This window comes from Mytilus californianus, unplaced genomic scaffold (assembly GCF_021869535.1).
Source record: "Mytilus californianus isolate M0D057914Y unplaced genomic scaffold, xbMytCali1.0.p SCAF_8, whole genome shotgun sequence".
Classification (NCBI taxonomy): Eukaryota; Metazoa; Mollusca; class Bivalvia; order Mytilida; family Mytilidae; genus Mytilus; species Mytilus californianus.
This window is the reverse complement of record NW_026262734.1, coordinates 29363396-29385909: the sequence shown is the minus strand read 5'-3', so window position 1 is coordinate 29385909 and position 22514 is coordinate 29363396. Positions and strand designations below refer to the sequence as shown.

The 22514-nt window shown below is 32.8% G+C and overlaps 1 protein-coding gene across 1 annotated transcript in view; it reads left to right on the top strand.

Annotated features, from left to right (window-relative positions):
• Positions 1-1748: 1748 nt before the first annotated feature.
• Positions 1749-22514, top strand: part of LOC127710528 (uncharacterized) — a 39408-nt gene continuing 18642 nt past the window's right edge. Inside the window, exons 1-6 of the mRNA XM_052216456.1 lie at positions 1749-1783; positions 4026-4078; positions 12617-12809; positions 14165-14732; positions 15107-16374; positions 16923-17019. Of these exons, the coding sequence (XP_052072416.1) occupies positions 12670-12809; positions 14165-14732; positions 15107-16374; positions 16923-17019 (2073 nt within the window). The 5' untranslated portion in view covers positions 1749-1783; positions 4026-4078; positions 12617-12669. The remainder of the gene's footprint in view (positions 1784-4025; positions 4079-12616; positions 12810-14164; positions 14733-15106; positions 16375-16922; positions 17020-22514) is intronic.

The following is a 22514-nucleotide window of genomic DNA, read 5'->3' as shown; positions in this document are numbered from 1 at the left end:
GAAATCGTTTTCCAACGAGCCATCAAACTCCTTTTGAACGCCGGAGTTTAATTTACCTTATGCAGTTATGCATTATTTTCTATGACATGGCTTTGTGAAATTTTAGGACGAAACCGGGTCATACAAATTGACAAAACTTGGTCATTCCATTTTGACATGACCTATTTCTTTCGTTCCATGCAAAGAAATACAAATATTGAGGTGCTCAAAGTGACTAGTCTTGCAATCTCCATAGTAATATCTTTCTTTACGTACCTTTCTTTCCGTATAATGTGCACAATTTAACGAGAAATTAATCAAATTCGAGGCAAGGTTCACTCAAATCATCATTTTGACGCGCCTTTTTACTTATTTCTCCGTTAATCTAACATTTTTTGCAAGGGTAGTTTAGACACAGTGAAATCTATAACTTATCATCGACAAACTATATGTCATACATTGATTGTTGATCGCAAGCTATTTAAATTTCGAGTTTGTTGCCGAAGTTTACCGGATCGTGACATTGATAAGCAATTAACACAGAGCACCTGACAAATAAGTGAATTAAAAAAGCCATGATATTGTTTTTTACGTTTTCCATGCGTTCCGATTTGTTTATTAACCTTGTCCTTAACAGTTGTTAAATGATTTGTTGTATTAAATTTGTTCTTTAAGAATCAGTTATTACTATTTACCTTCCAGTGCACGTCTGTTTACATTCTTTCATTACGGTTTTCCCCTCGCGCTTGCGCTGTGAGGTTGCCGAAGTTCTTACGAGAGGTTTCGTAGTTAAGGTCACTGCATACGGGAATATATCGGCGAATTAGAGTACGGGAAGACAATAATTTGATAGCAGTAAACTTATGAATATTTTGATAATATAAAGGATTTTCTTTTACAAAAAAGTTCTCGTACACTTGTTTTGTAGTAAAACATAGCCATTCAAGTATGTTGATGATAAATTGAGGTAAAATGTTTAATAAATAAATCAAAATATTTCAAATAAAACGAAGCGAATCTCCCATGTAATTGTAGAGATTAGTTCATTATTTTACAAAGATTTTAGTATACAAAGATATATATAGTTAGAGAGTTTAATGTTATGTAACTTTTAGTTCTGTATATAAGTTTTTTGATGTGAAATTCTTTCTATTTGATTAAACCTGACACTTAGAATATAAATAAGGTTTGACAGCTTGACCTCTAAGAAATATTTCCTTGGAAAACATGTCTTATGCTTTTCTATTGTCCACATATAATTCTTTCTAACCAATTATTCGGATTTCCTCTAATAGGCGTAAAACAAAGTATTATATTATCTTAAATAAAACCCTCAAAATTATGTGAAAATGAAAAACAGATATTTAACCAATAGAAACCAATAACCGCATAACACAAGTATATAAAACATATTCAACTTTTTTTAATTTGAAGTTTCATTTGACTTTAAAGAATTTATTATACTTGTAATCAAAAACCTCGTTTTGTTCACGTCTTTTGTGTTTTGTTTGTATCGATCATTTGTGACATATCTTGATTGTTTTACATGTACGCAATTGAAATTAAAAGGTTTATTTCGTACATAATATATTAAAGGAAGCATGACAATTTTGTTGAAAAGATAAAATAAGTTACTGATCTTAGAAAGCGATTACAAACTATCAAGTTAAGAATTAACAATAGTCCAAATATTAATATACAATCCACAATAAACAATTAAATCGGTATTATTCTATTTTGCATAAAGGAAAAATGCTTAGCAATCACCAATCACAAACAACTTAGAACGCAATAAGATTTCAATGTAAGTTTTATGATAGCTTGAATTCATATAATTTCAAAAGCACTTTGGCCATGGTAATTCATTTCAAATCAAACTGTAATCAATATTTACTAATTTATTTACTTATTTATTTACGAAGATCTGAAATGACCCGTAGGCCTGCTCTACTCTTAAATTAATGCCACGTTCACACGTAATCCGAATTCAATTCGCATTAACAAATTCGAATGAGTTTAATTCGCATTCGAAACGTTTTACGTCCGAACGTAAATTTTAAAACGAATTGCAATGCGCGTTAGATCCACTTTACTGTCCGAACGACGTTACCTTTTAATTCGCATTATCAATTATCCCAGATGCTAGTTAAAACCCAACAACACATTGGCAGTATTTGGCCACAACCTTTAATATTATTTAAATTTATACATATTGTATATAAGTAATCTCAATATAAATGTATGTATGTGCCGCAGATTTCTGGCAATTTAACTGTCACTTGTATATCTGAAAACATGAAGTTACCGGCATATCGCTGATTATGGCAACCGTACTATCAAATATATATATAAATGACTACCACAGATTGTGGTAACTGAATATAAGATTAGAACAATTTGGATCACCGTGGGAAGACAGGTGCATCAAAACCCTTACATTGTTCATCTGTAGTGAATGGTACTATTTATAAAACGAAATGTTTTTTGATGAAGCGAATTCTGCCAGATTTACATTGAAACCAGACCTTGGTTACAATGTCAACCGCCATAAAATAGGGGTTCGCTGCCAAGCTGTGCGCCAAATACATTAACCAATTATCAAAACATTTCAAACTTAAATTATAAATTGACGTCAATAACCAAAAAATTAAAAATCATTTTTATGTAATTTAAACTATACAAGCTAGATAATTAATTAATTTTTTTAAAAAGCTTCTCTTTCAGTAGTTGAAAATATATAATTACCAATTGCCTAAGCATGAGCAACAAAACCACCTTAGGTTGATATAAAAAAATTCCAAAAGAACATACGAGTGTGTAAAGTTTGCAAAATTTAAGATGACGAGGAACACTTTTTCCTTTATTGCCAAATCAGCAGTAATATTAGAAATTCATTTATGAACACAATTGAAACCCTTATCCTAATTTTAACCAGCTTAACTCAAACTGTAAACTATTTTAGATCCAAATAAAGATATTTGTCAAGTGTTGTGGCTGTATAATAAAAGTAATCCATGGAATTGCGAAAATAAGGTCCACATTGCTCAATTATCTATATACTTATATATAATACTAATGTATATTATTAATATTAACTTGACTTGTTTAGAACTTTTTTCATGTATTGTATGTTGTTGTGTACATGGATATTATGTTTGCATTTTAACCCGTCAGGTTTTTACTTTTTGCAATTAAGTTATGTTTTGAGAAAATTATGTTTCCAACAAATGACAGATGTACCCCATCGATTTTAATATCTTTTCACTTCTGGAAATGTCTCATAATCTCCAACAACCAAATCTTGACAGGTTAACCTACAGACCTCTATGTTGCATTTTATTTGAATATAGTTATTTGTGGAGGAAAAATTATCAAACTGTTTACTGAACTGCGACTTTATCATGACAGAAAGTCTTGAAACATTTACAGTCATTATTGAAAGAAAAGCTCTTCAACCTTTTATGCAAATTAGCATTTGCCGACAATGCACGATAAACAGCAGAAAATATTCCTAAATAGGGCATGCCAATAATGTCCTGCATGTTTAATAACCAATGCTCTAAATCAACTTTCCTGCATGAACTTGTTGGATCAAATGCTTTACGTAACCTGAATTGCTCATCCTACAATACCCATATAAGAATGTTAATATTTCGCTTTGCACCTAAACGAACAGTCGTCGTAAACTTTAGTAATTTCTGGATCTATTTGGAGGAGCTGTACAATAGACATGAACATTTATTTAACATATGTGCATTGCTCAATGAAGGAGATGAAATTTATTTTGTGTATTGTGTAACTAATTTAAAACTAGCTTACGTGTAGCCAGCTTTGAATTATTGTTCGACAACAATATACCAAAATTAAAAATTGACATTTTACGAATTTTTCTCAGATACTTCCAGAAACATTAAAAGCTATATCAGTATGCATGCTAACATTAGTTTTTTGATAATACTGAATAAGGTTACATTACCTTATGAACGATCTCGACTGGTTCCAGTGTTAAAAAGTAAAAGTATATATAGTATCATCTGTTCTTGTAGTGGAGGATACCCCAGCAGTTGTTTTTAACATTCGGTCGAAGAAGGATAATGTGGTAAATGGCAATACTATGTACCCCCGAATTGTAACAGATGTAATCGCTGTTTAACTGTGGTACAGGTACCAATATAGCTGATAGCCTTTGATAGACTTTCTTGCAGAAGCTGCTACTGACAGTTATTGATGTAGTTTGCTTTTTCTTTGCTGACTGTCTGAGCTAAGCAGACATAATTGCTAAAAAAATAAACTTAGAATTTTGTAACACAATATAGATATCAAATTGTATACAAATTGAAGAGACATTAATTGTCGAAATCCGGATAAGGTGTACAAATATTTGCACCTCATGTTTGCGATATACCATCTTTTCCGCAAGTTTTTTGTTTTCTGTTTGGTAATAAATTATTATAAGATCCATTTTGTTACATCTGGTGATCCGTTTATTTGGCAATCGACAATAACAGTCAGCAGGGTTTAAAAACATCAGTTGTTCGACCTGCTAGTCAAATGCGGTTTGTTAAAATATACTTTTTCACTTTTTTGGTCTTTTGGAAAATGTTGTTTGTGCTGTATTTAGACCCCTCTACCAAGAAATTTGTTTTGCATGCACACGTATAAAAATTGCGGTTTTCATCCAACGCAATCATAGGTTTGAACGTTGTTTTCAATTTAGACTTGTATATATATATATATATATCGTCGGGCATAGTGCAAGGCTATTTGGTGTCACGATATCTCAGTGGCATGAGTTCGAATCCCGGCCAGGGAAGAACAAAAATTTGCTTCCGAAAATTTACAGATCTAACATTGTTGGGCTGTTGTTTAGACGAATTATATAATATAGAATGTATTTTCAGCCTTGTATCACCATCACTGCTTGTGATCCGATGGATAAAATCTGTTATATAGTCGTCACTGGTTCAGACGTTCTTATATATATATATATATTCAATACTCCAAGTTAGAAATCTAGAGACAAAATATGATCTCCCCTGTAAACACTGAAAACTAGATCTCTTTCCAATGTTTGTCCCGTTTAGCCAGGACGCTATCAATTATTAAGGAAGATGGGGTGTCTAAATTATAATCCATAGAATTTTTTAATAATTTGCCAAAATGTAGTTTATATCATGCTTTTTTGAAAAAAATAATAAAAAGAATGGGTCACGGGGCTTATTTTCACACTACAGGTTGTGCAAAATTGACAGATTTTGTATAGATTATGCATGGAAAACGCAATTTTCTGCCATAAAACGAAAACTACACCATAGAATTTTAAGATAACATATGAGAAGATAGCTCTAATATTATACTTTCAGATAAGAAAAAGAAAAAATGGGGTCACCGGGCCCGTTTTCTTGCTACATAACAAAATAGATAAATTCCTAACACATTCTATTGTAAAAGTTACTTTATCTGAATTATCTGCCCTTACATTTGAGTTACCTCCCCTTATGTGGCAAAGTTGGAAAAAATTGAATCAAACAAAAGTATTCTGTTTTTTGTAAAATACAATTATAAATATAATAAAACATGTCATTTTCTATATTTAAATGAAAATTCTTACACATGAATTACCCACTACTCTCAAAATTTGCACATTTTATTAAAGGTCTAGACCGATTATTTTCTGGTATTTCAAAATCCAAGATGGAGGAAGACACCCTATCTACCTTAATAAGATGAAATAAAAAAAAAACTGCCATTTAATGTTATTTCCGTGTGTAAATAGCAAACGACAAGTACTGCAAGCTATAGGAGCTTGATATTAAATTGGTTTAAGATGTTGTTATGCAAATAAATTCCTGGAATACCAACTTCAATCTATTTTTCTACTGGCTGTATACCTTTCAGTAATATGCTAATTATCCGGATATATATATGCAGCTAGATCAGAAAAGTTCTGGGAAAAAATTCTAAAGGAATTGATTGATATGCAGCAAACATTAATACTTTAAAAATAAGTTACTTAGCAAATTCAAACGGACCTTATCATGAATTATATGAATTATGAATTGCAAAAGACAAAATGTTAATATAACACTTGTAAATTATAAAGTCGGGGATTTTTTTCTTTCTTGTTAGTTGTTATTGGTTTTGAACTAGCTGTCAGTAATTGCGAGTACTCTCAGATCTGTACTTAGTATCTTTTTGTTGTGGCGATGTATAAGTACCCTGTCACGTCCACTCTGTGTTTTTGTTAGATGTATTTTGATTTGTATCCATCTGATGAGTTAAGCCTTTTTCAACTGATTTTTATATTTTATAATTTGTTCTAATGGTGTACTGTTACACCACTGTCACAGGTTAGGGGGAGGGTTGGATGCCCGCTAACATGTTTAACCCCGCCACATTCTGTATGTGCTGGTCCCAAGTCAGTAGCCTGTAATTCAGTGTTTGTCGTTTGTTTCTGTGTATCCTATTTGTTTTGCGTTCATTATATTGTACATGAATTAGGCCGTTAGTTTTCTCGTTTGAATTGTTTTATATTTGTCATTTCTGGACCTTTTTAAGCTGACTATGCTGTATGGGTTTTGCTTATTGTTGAAGGTCGTACGGTGACCTATAGTTGTTAATTTCTGTGTCATTTACTCTCTTGTGGAGAGTTGTCTCATTGGCAATCATACCACATCTTCTTTTTTTTATATTTACATATAGAATTGTAACAGGTAAGCATTGAAGTTAACTCTGAATAAATATCGTTATTGTTATTAATGCCCACATGTTAGGTCCTCTGTGATCGAACTAAACCTATTTTTAATCTTATCTTTTTCTATTCTATATCTAACTTTTATGCTAGACTGCTTTGTGTCAATAAACACAGTTTATATGTAGGACAAACAGGACGGGAGTTTTTTAAACGAACACAGGAACATCTATACCGCTTCCGAAAACCTAAGAAATTCAAAAGAATAATTTATCAACATTTAGGTAAACACAACCACTGTATTAAATTTATTACATTTCAACCGCTCGAAACGATCCAGAAACAACAAGGGTAATCACATAAACAATTTGAAGATTCCCGTAAAATTATCGAACTGTCTTGAACTAAACGACTTCAAACAGCTTATCCCCTTGGTCTTAATGACAATATACTTGGACAAGTCTAACATATCTACAACTTCTTCTATTGATATCATGAATATTATGAATAAAAGACAACGAAATAATAGGTCTCATGGCAAACGTATCAATCGAAATCAACGAATTAAACATCGTATAAATTATACACTTGGTAATCTCCAATCTATATTTAAAAACAATGGCAGGCATCAATTATTATGTAAACTGGGTCAAATACCAATTAATAAATTACATGATATTTTCGAGGAGTGTGACACCATCTCTTTCTTCAGCCCGCTGTATGAATATTCGCGTATAATTACAGCTTTTTGCCACCATAGGCTGTTCCCGCGTATCGAAAAACCTGAAGATCATAAACGTCATTTTCTAAAAATTAAATATATTAGCAGAGGTATTGATTTAACCAACTTATCTAGTATATTTAATGACTCTACCGTTCAAAACTTCATACCCCCCTATTTTGATAACACAGAACCACCTATTATTTCATACACACACAAAAAACCCAGCATAAGTTTAATTTTTAATTATACGCCGGTAACATCAGACGTTAATGTAAATAATACTCATTAAACTTGAAACTGTGAATCGTCGAAGTTTAGATATATTCTCTATGGCCATGTTATTACGGTGGACCTCAATATCGTCCAGGACAGAGAGGTTAAAAACTTTTTGAAAAAAGGACCAAAATATCGTCCTTCATCTAAAATAGATTGGAAACAGTGTCGTCAGGTCACCAAAGATGCTCTTTCCTCGTTTTGTAAAAAATTGGTGTAAACGGGAAAAATCTGATAAAAAATCTCTTGATTCTTATTTAAATAAATGTATGAATGTGGTAGATAATAGAATATCACATTTTGAAAATAATTTAGAAGTAAATAATAGAGTACATAATACGCCTATTTCCAGAATAAGAAATAAACTTCAAGAACTTTCAAAGCGGTTTGTGTTTGTACCGGCCAAAAAAAAGCAGCCATCAATGTGGTGGTGGTATGCCGTAAATACAACACGGACGTTCTTAAGAATGAAATTTTAAATTCATCTACATTCAAGTCCATGCGCCCCACAGAGAGTCATATAGTTAACAAACATATCATAACCACATCACAGCTTAAGGCTTCTTCTGAACATTTGAAGGTCCCTACTATGTATTGGTTACCTAAACTACACTAAAAACCAGTAAAATATCGTTTCATCTCGGCCTCTAGTAAGTGTTCTACAACTAATGTTTCAGTGCTTTTAACAAGTTCCTTAGCTACTATCAAAGAGCTTATCATAAACTATTGTAATAAAATATATGAAAATAGTGGAATTAACTATTTTTGGAGTGTAAAACATTCTTTGAATTACGTGCTTTTGATGGTCCTTTTGATTCTGTTGACAGTTTTGACGTTTCTACTCTTTACACTACACTTCCACACAATCTTATCAAACAAAAAAATGACTATTTAATTAAATGGTCGCTTGGTAAATCTGAATGCAAATATATTTGCTGCAACTCATTTAAAGCCTTCTTCTCTAATGAGAAAGGTAAATATGCTAGATATACTTACTGGAGGTGTGATGAGATGATTGAAGCTGTTAATTTTCTCCTTGATAATATTTATGTACGTTTCGGCAGCAAAGTTTATCGACAGGTTGTAGGTATTCCTATGTGCACTAATTGCGCCCCTTTAATAGCAGACTTGTTTATGTACTGTTATGAATCACAGTTTATGACCAAACTCAATAAAGACCCGTCTAAATTGCATTTAATTGGTGAATTCAACAACACTTTCCGTTATCTTGATGATATTTTTTCGTTAAATAATCAAGAATTTTCTCAATATACTGCCGAAATTTACCCAAAGGAACTTACTTTAAATAAATCTAATTTAAACGGTAACAACTGTCCTTTCCTAGATTTAGATATTTCGGTTTTACACGGAAAGCTCCACACTAAAATTTACGACAAAAGGGAAAATTTTTTGTTCCCTATTGTTAATTTTCCCTTTTTGGATGGTGATGTTCCTTTGGCACCATCTTACGGTGTTTATATATCACAACTCGTTCGCTATGCCCGTGTCTGTTGTGACGTTTTTGATTTTAACGAACGTAATCTATGTATTACTGGTAAATTATTAAGCCAGGGATTTCGTTACCACAAATAACTTAAAGCCTTTACTAAATTCTTCCACAGATATAAAGATTTGGTTTTGAAGTTTGGTTGTACCTGTAGAAAACTTATTTCAAACGGGATTGCACATCTTCATTTTTACGGCAATATTGTTTACCGTCCCCGGAAATTTAGAAACGATCCTGGTAAACTTATCGATCCTTTAAAAAAACTTATTCTAAAAGGTTACCAATTCAACACTGTAATTAGATCATTAAATATTGTTTTTATTGGTACTAATATTGATTTTGTTATCAGTAAATTAAAAGCAAACTAAATATTATTGTTATATACATATACACATTCATGGATCTACAATCCGTCGATACCTGTATCTTGGCATTGCACAAGGTCATGTTTTTCTCTGACTGTTTATGACGTCTTTACACTAAATCCATTGGATGTTGGATGTGTACGGATTGATAATTTAGTCTTAGATGCATGATTTTTTTTATTAGTTGTAATTGGCTTTGAACTAGCTGTCAGTAACTTCGAGTACTCTCAGATCTGTACTTAGTGTTTTTTTGTTGTTTGGATGTACAAGTACCCGGCCACGTTCACTTGTATTTGTATTATTTGTATTTTTATCCATTTGATGAGTTAAGCCTCTTTCAACTGATTCTTATAGTTCGTTCTTATGTTGTACTGTTACACCACTGTCCCAGGTTAGGGGGAGGGTTGGGATCCCGCTAACATGTTAAACCCCGCCACATTCTGTATATATATGCCTGTCCCAAGTCAGGAGCCTGTAATTCAGTGGTTGTCGTTTGTATAGGTTGCAATTCTGTAAATATAGACAATGCAATTTCCCATAGGAACTCCCTTTGCGGCTGAAACTGTGACACTTTTTCTATGAAGTTTCGTGAAAAATAATATCCCAGAACGGAAAATTTATATGCAGTACTATTTTATTCAAAGGTCAAAATATAGGGCTGTGCGGCATATTTTCAACATTTATATGCCCTGAACTTCTAAGAGTTTAAACTTGTACTAAAATTCTATACTACCCTTACCTCCATATTTGGACCTCCTAAGACTTAAAATTTAGGCGCTACTATGTTTTTCTATACTGGTTACATTCCCAAGTGATGTCTCTATGAGATGAAACACAGAGATCATAAATGGGAACCAGTACGTTAACAAATTAACATATCTATGTATATTATATATCTCCCCAAAAGAGGCGTGGTTTGAGAAACAGCTGTATTTACAAAGTGCAACCCTTATGTGTTACATATATGTTTTTCGTTCATTTTTTGCACATAAAGTAGGCCGTTAGTTTTCTCGTTTGAATTGTTTTACATTGTCATTTCGGGGCCTTTTATAGCTGACTGTGCGGTATGGGCTTTGCTCATTGTTGAAGGCTGTACGCTGACCTATAGTTGTTAATTTCTGTGTCATTTGGTCTCTTGTGGAGAGTTGTCTCATTGGCAATCATACCACATCTTCTTTTTTATACAGTTACAATGACAATCAATTTAAAAACAATGAAGATACAGAAGACCTTTACCATGCATAGTAATAACATTATTTTTTAAGAACTTTTCAACGTCGATTTTATACAAAAAAAAAAGCGAAGTTAAATTTTGAAAGTTAATACCACATTTCTCCTAAATTTGTATTTATGCATTCAACACATATCTGACGCATTGATTTTATTAAAACGAGAATAGTCGGGTGTGGAACATTGTGTTATTTGGAGAGCAAAACGCTACCTGTCTGCTTTTAAGCTGTAAATGAAGGCAACAGTAGTATACTGCTATTCATTTAAGCTGTAAGTGGCATTGATAAATTTAACTCGAGGAACAACTTTTTCCGAACGGCTTTACGGTGACTTTGATATAAAGAACAGCAATAAAAGCGCTGTTCCCTTGCTTTTTTGATGTGTGTACTGATTATGTGTCATGGAAAAACATCCCATATCATTTGTTTTCTATTAGGATGGAGAGAGGTTTGGTGAAAGAGATATTCGTTTCATATGAAAAATGGTGTTCATTTAATTTTTGATTCAGATGAACTCTTTATGTAATGTCTGTTTTTATTTTTTTAAATTTACCGTCAAACCCACAACTGACATGCCTTGGCCCACCATTTGGAATTGCTGTAATTCACAAATGTTCTTTTACTACAATATAATCCAAAATTAACCATTACCCACCTCAAAAAGTTCTTTCAATGAGATTTTATCCAAATCTGAATCGTACAAGTAACTTAATAACATTTAATTTTAGCGTTTTTATTTGCATAACGATATGCTTTGCCATGACGTTTATGCGCCAAAATCATTCATGAAGTTTCGCGGAATTTTATTTCATTTCAACTTTATGATTTTTGTAAGATATAGCGTACTATTTCTTTTTGTAATGCATTCGAATCGGAATAATAGTACTGTAATTGAAGAGTTGTCGCCCTCAATTTGGAATTCTTCGTTACGTGTCGGCATGCAGTAAAACTTTATTTGCGAGCCTCAAATCGCCAATCGACGGCGGCAACTCTTTTACTCCAGTACTGTTATTCCTTAAGTGATTTACTACTCTTGATCATGTTGGTCTGTAGCATACATTGGTCTATACTTCAGTGGTCACTCTTCAGTCTTTAGTCTATGCATCTCATTCTTTGTTACAATACGACGCTCCGACATCACAACATTAGTGTCTTGAAACAAGTCAAACTAGCAATTTTACAGTGATTGAGAAGTTTACAATGGTTTTTACATCATTCAAACTAGTGGTTATGATGGAATTTTGTATGTAATTATTTGTTTTATTCGCTAAAAGTTGCCATCAAATCCGCAGTTGAGTGATTCGCCATTTTGAACTGCTGGGATCAACAAATGTTTGATTATTACAGTACTATCGAAAATGAAACAACACCCGCCTTAAAAACGTCGTTTTAATGTGATTTATCCAAATTTTAATCGTAGAAGTAACGTTATAACCTTCAGTTTGTAAGTTCTCATTTGTAAGCCGTCACGTTTAGCCATGACGTCTATGCACCAAAATCATTTATGAAGTTTCGCGGAATTTCATTTGATTTTAAGTTTATACATTTTTTTAAGCTCGAACGTATTCGTTAGACATTATAATCGGAATACAGTACTGAGTTTGAAGTATTCTAGCCGTCAATTTTTATTTGACGGTCGCAAAAATCCGTTTTACTGTCTCCGCTCAGCGTCGCCAAGAAAACTACATTTGCGACCGTCAAATCGCCAATGACGGTGACAAACTTCTACTACAGTACTGTTATTCTTTAAATCTGTCCTTGGCATAATCGCAATCGATGCTTCCAATATCAAGTATAAAACATAAATAAACGCTCTATTCTACGTATGATTTTTTTTTTCATTTTTAGGCTGCAGAGGTAAAACATAAACTGAATATTAATCGAATTACGTTTTTGCTGCAATGGCAGATTTAAAAAGCGTTAGCATTCAAGTAACACCTGGGAATGATAATGATCATGAATTCCAGAAGTTTCATAACAATACCAAGAATAAAAGGAGTAAAAGAAATGCAAGGTCAAAGGCTAGCAAGGATAATGCAAAGTAAGTTAGTCAGCACTTCTGTGTTGACATGAATTATCATTGATATGGTCATATTTATAAATTAACGGTTTACAAAACTTTACATTTTTGAAATACTAAGGCATGAAAACAACTACATTTGTGACCTTTCATTTCTATGTAGCAATATTCCAGCAGAGCCTGCATGTATACGGAGTATATATCTCCCAGTTGATACGATATTCCAGGGCTTGTATTTCCTATCATGATTTCCTTGATAAAGGGTTGCTTCTCACAAGAAAGCTATTAATCCAAGAGTTCCAAGTGATGAAGTTGAAATCATCCATTCGTAAATTTTTCGGACGCCATCACAAGTTGGTTGACCGTAATGGAATATCTGTTTCACAGATGACGATGGATATGTTCCAATTGTCGTAACTACAGTCCCGTGCCCCTTTTTCTCGAATGTGACCTACGGAATTAGACTTTTCAACGGGTTTGTACCTACATGAGCAACACAATGGGTGCCACATATGGAGTAGGATCTGCTTACCCTTCCGTAGCACCTGAGATCACCACCAGTTTTTGGTGTTTTTGTGTTGCTCAGACTTTAGTTTTCTGTGTTGCGTTTTGTGTAGTGTTGTTTGTCTGTTTATCTTTTTCTTTTTTAGTCATTGCGTTTTCAGTTTATTTTCGACTTATGAGTTTGAATGTCCCTTTGGTATCTTTCACCTCTCTCTCTAACATAAAATCAACAGACACAAAGCACCTTAATAAGAATAATCGCAGTTACTGAAAGCTTGTTCAAAGCCAATTACAACTAAAAGATAAATCATGTTCTCCCAGACTAAATATGTGTCATTGAGAATTTGTTGTTAAATGCTGATCGTTGGTTTCACCATTCATAACGTTTTTAAACTCGCGGCATATTGTAAACACTTTATTATGTTGAAGACAGCATGTGATCTCGAGATATCTTTTGGTTCTTTTTTTCATATTCATAAATCACCCTTTTCTATTAACACATTCTTTATCGTTGAAGCCTTACTCTTCATAGCGTCTTTTGTTCACTTTGTGATTGTTCTCTTAAAGAACATTCTTTTACATATATTTCAATTTTCTCTTTTATAGCTGTTCCAACTACCTTAACACGACAAATTTTTTTGGAGTTATGTTTCAAGATATACATGACTTTTTGTACGGTTTATACTACTCTCAAGGACGCCTTGTTTACAATTTTGACAGGTCGTAAAATATATAAGACAATTCCTTGAGATTTACATACTACTCTAATTTCACATTTAGTCTATTGAACTTCTAACATGCCTGTACCAGCATTTTATAGTAAAATGTTGTTTTTGTAAGGGTAGAATTAAAGTTGCTTTTCGTAATTTCAGATCTCGACGAACAAATCAGATATCACCTTCTCGTAAATCCAAGTCTATGAATACTATTGAGAGTCAAGATGAAACACATAGGTTAGCGCAAAGAACATCGGAACAAAGCAACACTCAGGGGCAATCGAAATATTATTCCAACAGCATTAAACATGATGCGGCTACAATTGTCAATCAGGAGACATCAAATATAGCGTTTAAATGCTCAGCAGAGAAATTCTTAAAAATTTGCTTTGCATCTATAATGTTTTTAATTGCTCTAAGCTCTGGATTTGTTTCAAGAATAACGCTACATATCTTGATATGGCACATGAATCCACCAGTTCAATCAAACAGGTCACAAATTAATGTTTTGTGTGGTATGCTGGAACCAAATTGTTCTTCATGTTATAATGAAAACAATTGCACAAAATACAATAAACATTCTCATTCTGAAGCAACGGACGGAAACTGGATTTGGGCTGTGTTCTTAGTGATGATTGCACCATATTTTATCACATTTTTGGAAACCTTTTTCCGAATATGCTTTAAATCTAATAAAAAGATAGACATTGCAGTACTGATTTCGGTAAGAAAACTATTAAACTGTTAAACCATCATTTCAATTTCATGAAGCTATCGCGCGTGTGTCGGTGTGTGTTTATGTATGAAGTGGGTGGTTGTGTGTGTTTGAGGTAGACATTTAACATCTATTAAAAGTAATGGTAGAGGTAATCGAATATGATCATGCATTTCACATTGAACACGTTCAGCACTTGTATAAATAAATATTTGTACTTTATTTTTATTTTTATTTTAGATTATTGTAATTCTTTGACAACTTAATGCATACTGCTATTTTGTAATCATTTCAGATATTTAGATTTATTTCAACTTATTTAAATAGTGTGTATATACGACAGGAAGGATGACATATTTAAAAGTTGTTTTTTTTTTCTTCAGATTATGTTCATTGAAACAGTTCACTCATTTGGAATTTCAATTCTTGTGTTTCTTGTATTACCATCGTTTGATCCAGTATCTGCTTCAGTATTGTTTCTGGCAGTTGCATTTCTACCACCACTAATCAACTTAATCGATCATGCTGTTTTACAGAATCAAAGAACAAAACAAAAGCACACCAAAACTTTATGGCAACCGTACATTTTATCTATTATAGGAGTTATTTGTCAATTGGCTGGAATAATTCTAATAGCATTTTACATCGAAATCGATTGGCTGTATTGTCTGTTTGTACTGGGAGCCGTGTGCGTTTCCATTAAATACTGGGAAAATTTCATAACAAATGATTGCGGAGATACTTCAAACAAACACGACAATTCTTCAACTTCTGCAGAACATCTGTCTACCAATGGCTCTGATTCTCCTAAAGCGACGCGATCGACAGACGTAGAGAATCCAGTTTCTTCCGAACAAAACAATATCAATGAATCCTCATTTTCTAATGAACCCAGTAATATTGGAGCTGGAGGAGATGGTGTCACAAGTGAAACAAAAGTAAATGGACATGAATCGAGAGTAAATACCAGTGCCTCTGATTCTAATCACGCGAAGGATAGAGAATTAAAAGGGTCTTCCGAACAAAGAAAGGTCAAGGAATCCTCTGTTTCTAAGAAATTTTATTTTAGAGTTGTTTCTCCAAGTGAACTTAAACTAAGGTACCACCAATCGAGAACGAAGATAACTTGCTTGGTAAATCTTTGGAAAATCGTTTTTACTTTTGTTGCAGTAATAGCAATATTTGCAAGTAGATCTGGTAATTCAAATGATACTTTTCAAGCACTTTTTAACAACGGTAACGCTATGTTTAATACAATATTTGGAGAAAAAGAGATAAACGACAGTGGTCCTTGCAATTCGTATGTACCATTCGTCTTAACTATAGTAAACATAGTTTGTTCATATGTTTACTACAAAGCAACGAAAACATCGTGCGTAATCTTTTGTCAACGGTTTGGGTTCTGTATTCCTTTATTAGCATTGCCATTGTTATCCACTGGCAGTTTGATTGGTTTGTTGCACAAACCAGATCTTCTACAATTTGAATCATGTGACATTTTATTCTCGGACTGGTGTGTTACAGGTGAGAATACACTAGTAGGAGCGTGTAAGGAGCTTTTCATTGCTTTCTTTGTTTTATATGGATCTATGTTGATAATAACAAGACATGTGTGGAAAGTAAATGGTTATAGAATGAGTGAAACAGCCAGGTAAAGATACAAAACATAAAATTATTTCAAAATAAACCTCTAGTATATGTGAAATTATAGACTTTGATAATAATTTTGTTAATATTTGACAAATTATTACGTACCGGAAATTTATCGATATTATAAAAAGACAGATGCCAAACCAATTTGAAAACTTTTCGGTAATTTTAAATCTATTTAAGTTGGATATTGATTTTTAACGAAACGTCCTTACATATATTTATTCATATAATGACAGAGTGTAAGCAAACTTAAAGGATGTTTGACTAAGCCAAGCACAAAAAATGTATTGACAATCTAAGAGTGGTTCCGAGTTCTAATTATTATAAAGATTTTTATTTTGTTCCCTATTAAGCCAAATACAGGTATTATATACTTAAGATAGTCGAACACGAGTAAAAAATGTAGAGATCAAGAGTTCTATAATTCTGACAAATGTTATGCCTTCAGTTCGGTTTGTAGTCGAGGTTGAGCAACAACACGTATAAAACGTGAATACAAACCGTCATATAGAAGAGATTGTAATAATATATATGTTTTATTTGCAGGGTATTTGTGTCACATTTTTACTGTGGAGTTTTTCTTGATACATCATTATTACTCAACCGCCGAAGAGATGATGAAGAATATGACATAGTCCTGGAGGTTGTAATCTTTTAATTTTAAGGTTGTCTGATTAATGCAATATGTCAGTAATTCAGTCCAATGTGCTAAGTGATGACAATAAAAATATCCCTTCTGTCACGTTTAGGTACTTGATTTTAAATAATTTCATAACGCAATAACATGTACAAATGTATGGAACGCCACAGCTGTCTTATGTGGTACTCTGATATTACGTTATGTTGTTTTATTATTACTTGATGATATATTTTCTTTACATAATATGGTTTTGACATTACGTAATGATGTTCTGATATTACTCAATATGGAATAATCATGATATTTCGATATTACATGATATGGTTTTGTATTGACTTGATATAGTTTTGTCATTACTTAATATGGTTTTGTCATTACTCGATGTGATTTCATCATTATTTAATGTGGTTGTGTTATTAAGCAATGTGGTTTTAACATTACTTGATGTGTATGTGGCTTAACGTAATGTAGTTGTTTCATTACATGATGTGGTTTTATTATTTCGTAATGATGATTTGCCAATTCTTAAAATGGCTTTAAAATTACATAATGATGTTTCAAAATTTGACGATTTTACACTACATGATGTGTTCGTTCAAGTATTTGATGTGGTCCTGTCATTCCTTTGATGTGGTTATCACATTACTTGATGAGGTAAAACCACGTAACTATTTGGGAAAAACTAGTTCATTTTTAAAACCGATTTCAATGTTTTATTTGCCTCGGATGAGTGTGGCAATCCATCGAGTTAGAGTTCAAATTAAAGTTCGGGTTACTGTTCGAATTAAACTTCGAGTTAGTCTGCGATTTAAACTTCGAGTAATTTTTGATTTTGAGTTCGACATTCAAGTCATAATTAGAATTAAAGTTCGAATTAGCATTGAGTTTCGAGTTGAACTTTGAGTTTGAGTTACCTTTTGAGGTAGAGTTCGAGTAAGACTTGAGTGTCATTTAGATAAGATTTCGAGTTGAAATTGGAGTTATCTAACAGGAGTTCGTATTTAAATTTTCTATCGCGGATCAAGGTGCTTTTGCTCGGGCATCCGAAAAAAGGGTTAAGGGGTATGCGTACGAAAGATAAACAATGTTACAGTATACAAAACACCACATAGAAATCGAAATATAGTTAGATGTGGTGTGATTGCCAATGAGACAACTATTCACCAGAGTTTAAATGCAGTGGATGTAAGCAATTATAGGCACCCGTAACTAATAACTAAACAACTTACGAAAAACAAATATGACACACATGAAACAACGACAACCATTGAACTACAGGCTCCTGATTTGGGACAGGCACATAAGGAATGTGCATGTGACGGAGTTAAACATATCTGTGAGCGCTAAACCCTAACCCTACCATGGGTGAATAGTGTAACAGCACAACACAAGAATAAACTGTAAAATTCAGATGCAATTGGCTTATCTCTATAGATCGGTATGACTGGGCAATATAATTCCATCAAAATCCTTGGGTGATCTCGGGTGCTCCGGAACAGTAAGCAGATCCTGCTCAACGTGTGGCACCCGTCGTGTTATTCGTGAACGTACAAACCCAGTGATTTGGTCTAATTCGGTAGGTCACATTCGAGGAAAAGAGGACGGGATTGTGGTTACAACAACTGGAACATATCCGTCGTCACCTGTGAAACAGATATTCCAAAAAGTTTAGTTTTTTTTTCAATTTAGTGCGAGGTATATCAGAGAATTGAATTTATTAAAATTTGTATTTAAAGATTGATATTCGTATATGTTCAAATGATAATACACGCTTAGAAAAAATCGGAGAATTCTTTTTTTATAGAATTGATGCTTTGTCGCTTAGTCCGATCCCCCCATTTCCCTGTAACTTTAGTGTGAGTTGATTTAAAGTGTCTCGTTTGTTGACAATAAAGTACAAGTCATTTGATGTGTGTCCAGCCTGCGATATTAATGTCGCGGAAGTGAGACACAACAAACCTATATTCCGTCGTCGGCGTCTTCATAATTTAGATCGTTAGGTTACTCGTTTGAAATGTTTTTGCATTTGTCATTTCTGGACCTGTTATAGCGTACTATACGTTATGGGTTTTGCTCATTGTTAAAGACCATACAGTGACATATAGTTGTTAGCTGCTACGTCATTTGGTATGTGGTGGAGAGTTGTCTTATTGGCAATCATACCACATCTTCTTATTTTTATGTAAGTTTTATTTGCATTAAATATTACCAAATTAAACTATTTTGTCAGAATAAATTTGTAAACCTCCATGAATTTTTATAAAACTTGTATAGGAGTTATCGAGATAAAGCATGTACAGAAAACAATTTTTTTAATTTAGTTTTTTACCGATAAATGGACGTTTTACAGTCAACATTACACTTTTACTATGACAGCAGCAATATCAGGCGAGACACAGGGTTCCGTGGAATTCCTCACGAGTTTATTATAATACTGCTTCCATTTGAGAACAAAGGAAAAAAACGGCAGGAACAAGTTGTTTGGGGATATCCCCCATATGTCCGAAATATTGATATTTTTTTTGTACTTTGTTTTCTTTTTTTGTCTGCCGTTCCCCTTTTTCATACCCAGTAACTCTGAACAACAACTCGAACTTTAATTTGAAGAATTGGCAAATCATCATTACGAAATAAAAAAACCACATCATGTAATGAAACAAATACATAACGTTAAGCCACATACACATCAAGTTATGTTAAAATCACATTGCATAATAATACAACCACATTAAATAATGATGAAATAACATCCAGTTATGACAAAACCATATTAAGTAATGAAAAAACTATATCAAGTCAATACGAAACCATATCACGTAATATCGAAATATCATTAAGTAATGACTATTCCATATTGAGTTATATCAAAACATCATTACGTAATGACAAAACCATATTATGTAAAGACAAAATATCATCTAGTAATAATAAAACAACATAACGTAATATCAGAGTACCACAGCTGTGGCGTTGCATACAAATGTATCATAAAAGGCAATGCAGTCTTAGTGCATGATTTAGTCAAATGAACTATTGGCGAGTCAAAAATCGGGATTTAATTCAATACTCGAAATCTTGGAAAAAATTAAAAAGAGGAAAGATTGAAAAAAAGGGCATTTTTTTTTTTTTTTTTTTAAATAATTACAAAAAGAACTCGTATTTTCAGAGTTTCACTTAAGTGAGAATATAGCGTAAAAATAATATAACCACAGACAAAACAAAAATCATCTAACGATCAAATCCAGAGCAGTTCGTTTTCAAAATTGCTTAAATTTCTAATTACATTAACGGTACCAACTTTTCTGCAGCATTTCGACAATAAATGTCTCTTTAGTATGCCCGAGGCCATCATATTTGAAAAATCTAAAACTTATTACAAAATAAAGCGCTTATAAACCAAAAAAGACAAAAAAATATACCTGAGGCTGGACAAGGAATCAGAGCTTTGCATGAGAAATATATATTTCTTAATCAAATTAAAAATCAATTTCCAAAATTTTGTAACAGCAAATTTTAATAAAGTTATATCCGTGCCAGTCCTGACGTACTAGATACTATGCTGGTGATAACCTCGGGAACTAACAGTCTACCAGGAGAGGTATCAACCCAGTGATAGTAACAACATTAACAGTACTATTTTTTTCCGCAGCAGATGCACATTTCGGTAAGCTCGTGGTCAAAATGTTTTATAATCTAGAACTTGTAAAAGAATTAAGAGCTTATAAACCAAAATCGACAAAAAGTATAACCAAAGCCGGACAAGGAATAAGAGCTTTATATGAGGGAGATATATTCCTTGATTTAAAAATATTTTTCAACATTTTGTAACAGGAAAATTCATTAACACAATATCCGTATTTTCATGCCAGTACTGAAGTTCTGGCTACTGGGATGGTGATACCCTAGGGGACTAATAGTCCACGACCAGAGGTATCGACCAAGTAATAAAGGTAATGGGGAGTAAGTTGGTACTGTGTGATAATGTTTTGTGCTTATGGTTAGGTTCTGCATGGTGCTGGTTAGTCCTGATTCTGTGCTGAGACGGTTTGTCATGACAAGAAATACGACCATTTTGTTCATTAATGTTCCACTATTACATTTTACGTACCTCGACAGGTATATCAAAATATATTCTATTGCAAAGTCGCATAAGAAATTGTCCTGATAATGTCCTGGCCAAGATAAATGTGTCCGTATGCTGTGCACCTGTGTCCTGGTACTATGCTCTTTTGTATTTGAGAATAAAACAGCAAATACTCAAATTCATTGTTGCAGAAAATTTGTATAATTGGTAGAAAAGATTCCAAGCATACACTTGGTTGCTGCATTATGTGAGTTAAGCAAAATTTAGTTAATGTTGTACATTTTAGATTTGATAATAAAAAGATATGCATATAAATGGCAATTGCTGACCATGAAGAAAAGTGCAAAATACCATATGCCTTTTGGTCATTAGAATTATAAAAGCATTAAGCTAAAATGTTATCCTTAAATTAGATTGTCTCAAAATATGGAATTAATAAATCGCGCAAAGGACATAATTTGAAAAAAAAAGTTATTTCTATTAAAATGTAAAACGACAGGAAAGGGAGGATGGGTATAATCTAATTTAACATGTTTTATGCAGAAAATGGTGCATTTTCTGATACAGAAATTACTAGAAATAGTTTTAAACATTACTTTGTGTAATTGTAAATTGGATTCGACTTAAGTATCCTGGAATCCATTTCTCTGGCAAGAAATTAAAAGTGCTCTGTTTGCTTGTTGTACTCTAGATATGTTTTATCTAATAATGAACTACCGTCTTGTTTCCGCGATTTGGCAACACATATTAATCGATGCGAAAATAGGATTTCTATGGACAAATGTATTGATAAATAAAGGAACGACCATCATAATGTCTGTGGAAAATAGGGATGTCAAAAATACATCCAAATGGATTCATACGGCATTGTGGACGCAAGAAGTTTTTACAGTGTTGTTTTCATTTTGTTTTCCCTTGTATTTAGATTTTACTTAATTTGTACTTTATTAGGAAAGTGTATACTAGTCCGGAATTATGTTTTGACAGAGATTTCGAATAAAATGACATACGTACGTAACTGGACGTACGGACATAATGGGATTGATTTTTGCCAACCATTGAATTTGGATAAATACGTCGCTCTAGTTAAAACTAAATATTCCAAGACTATTAAAACCATATACTAGAATTTTCGTCCATATCAAATAATTTTTACGTAATGAAATCAGTTTTTTTTTTATTTATCACGTGGCTCTCCAGATTCCCGCCTTAATTTTCACTGACATTATATCAAGTATAGACACGTATCCTTTACCTTTTACAAGATCGATTTGATTTATCTTTCATGGTTTTGATTACGACACTTATTTTGCAATATACTTTGCAGATGAACGCTCCATTATTGTATATTTTAAATCTTATTTCTTCGTTATTCGATGTTCTTTCTTTTTTTTGTATCTATGTACTCATATTT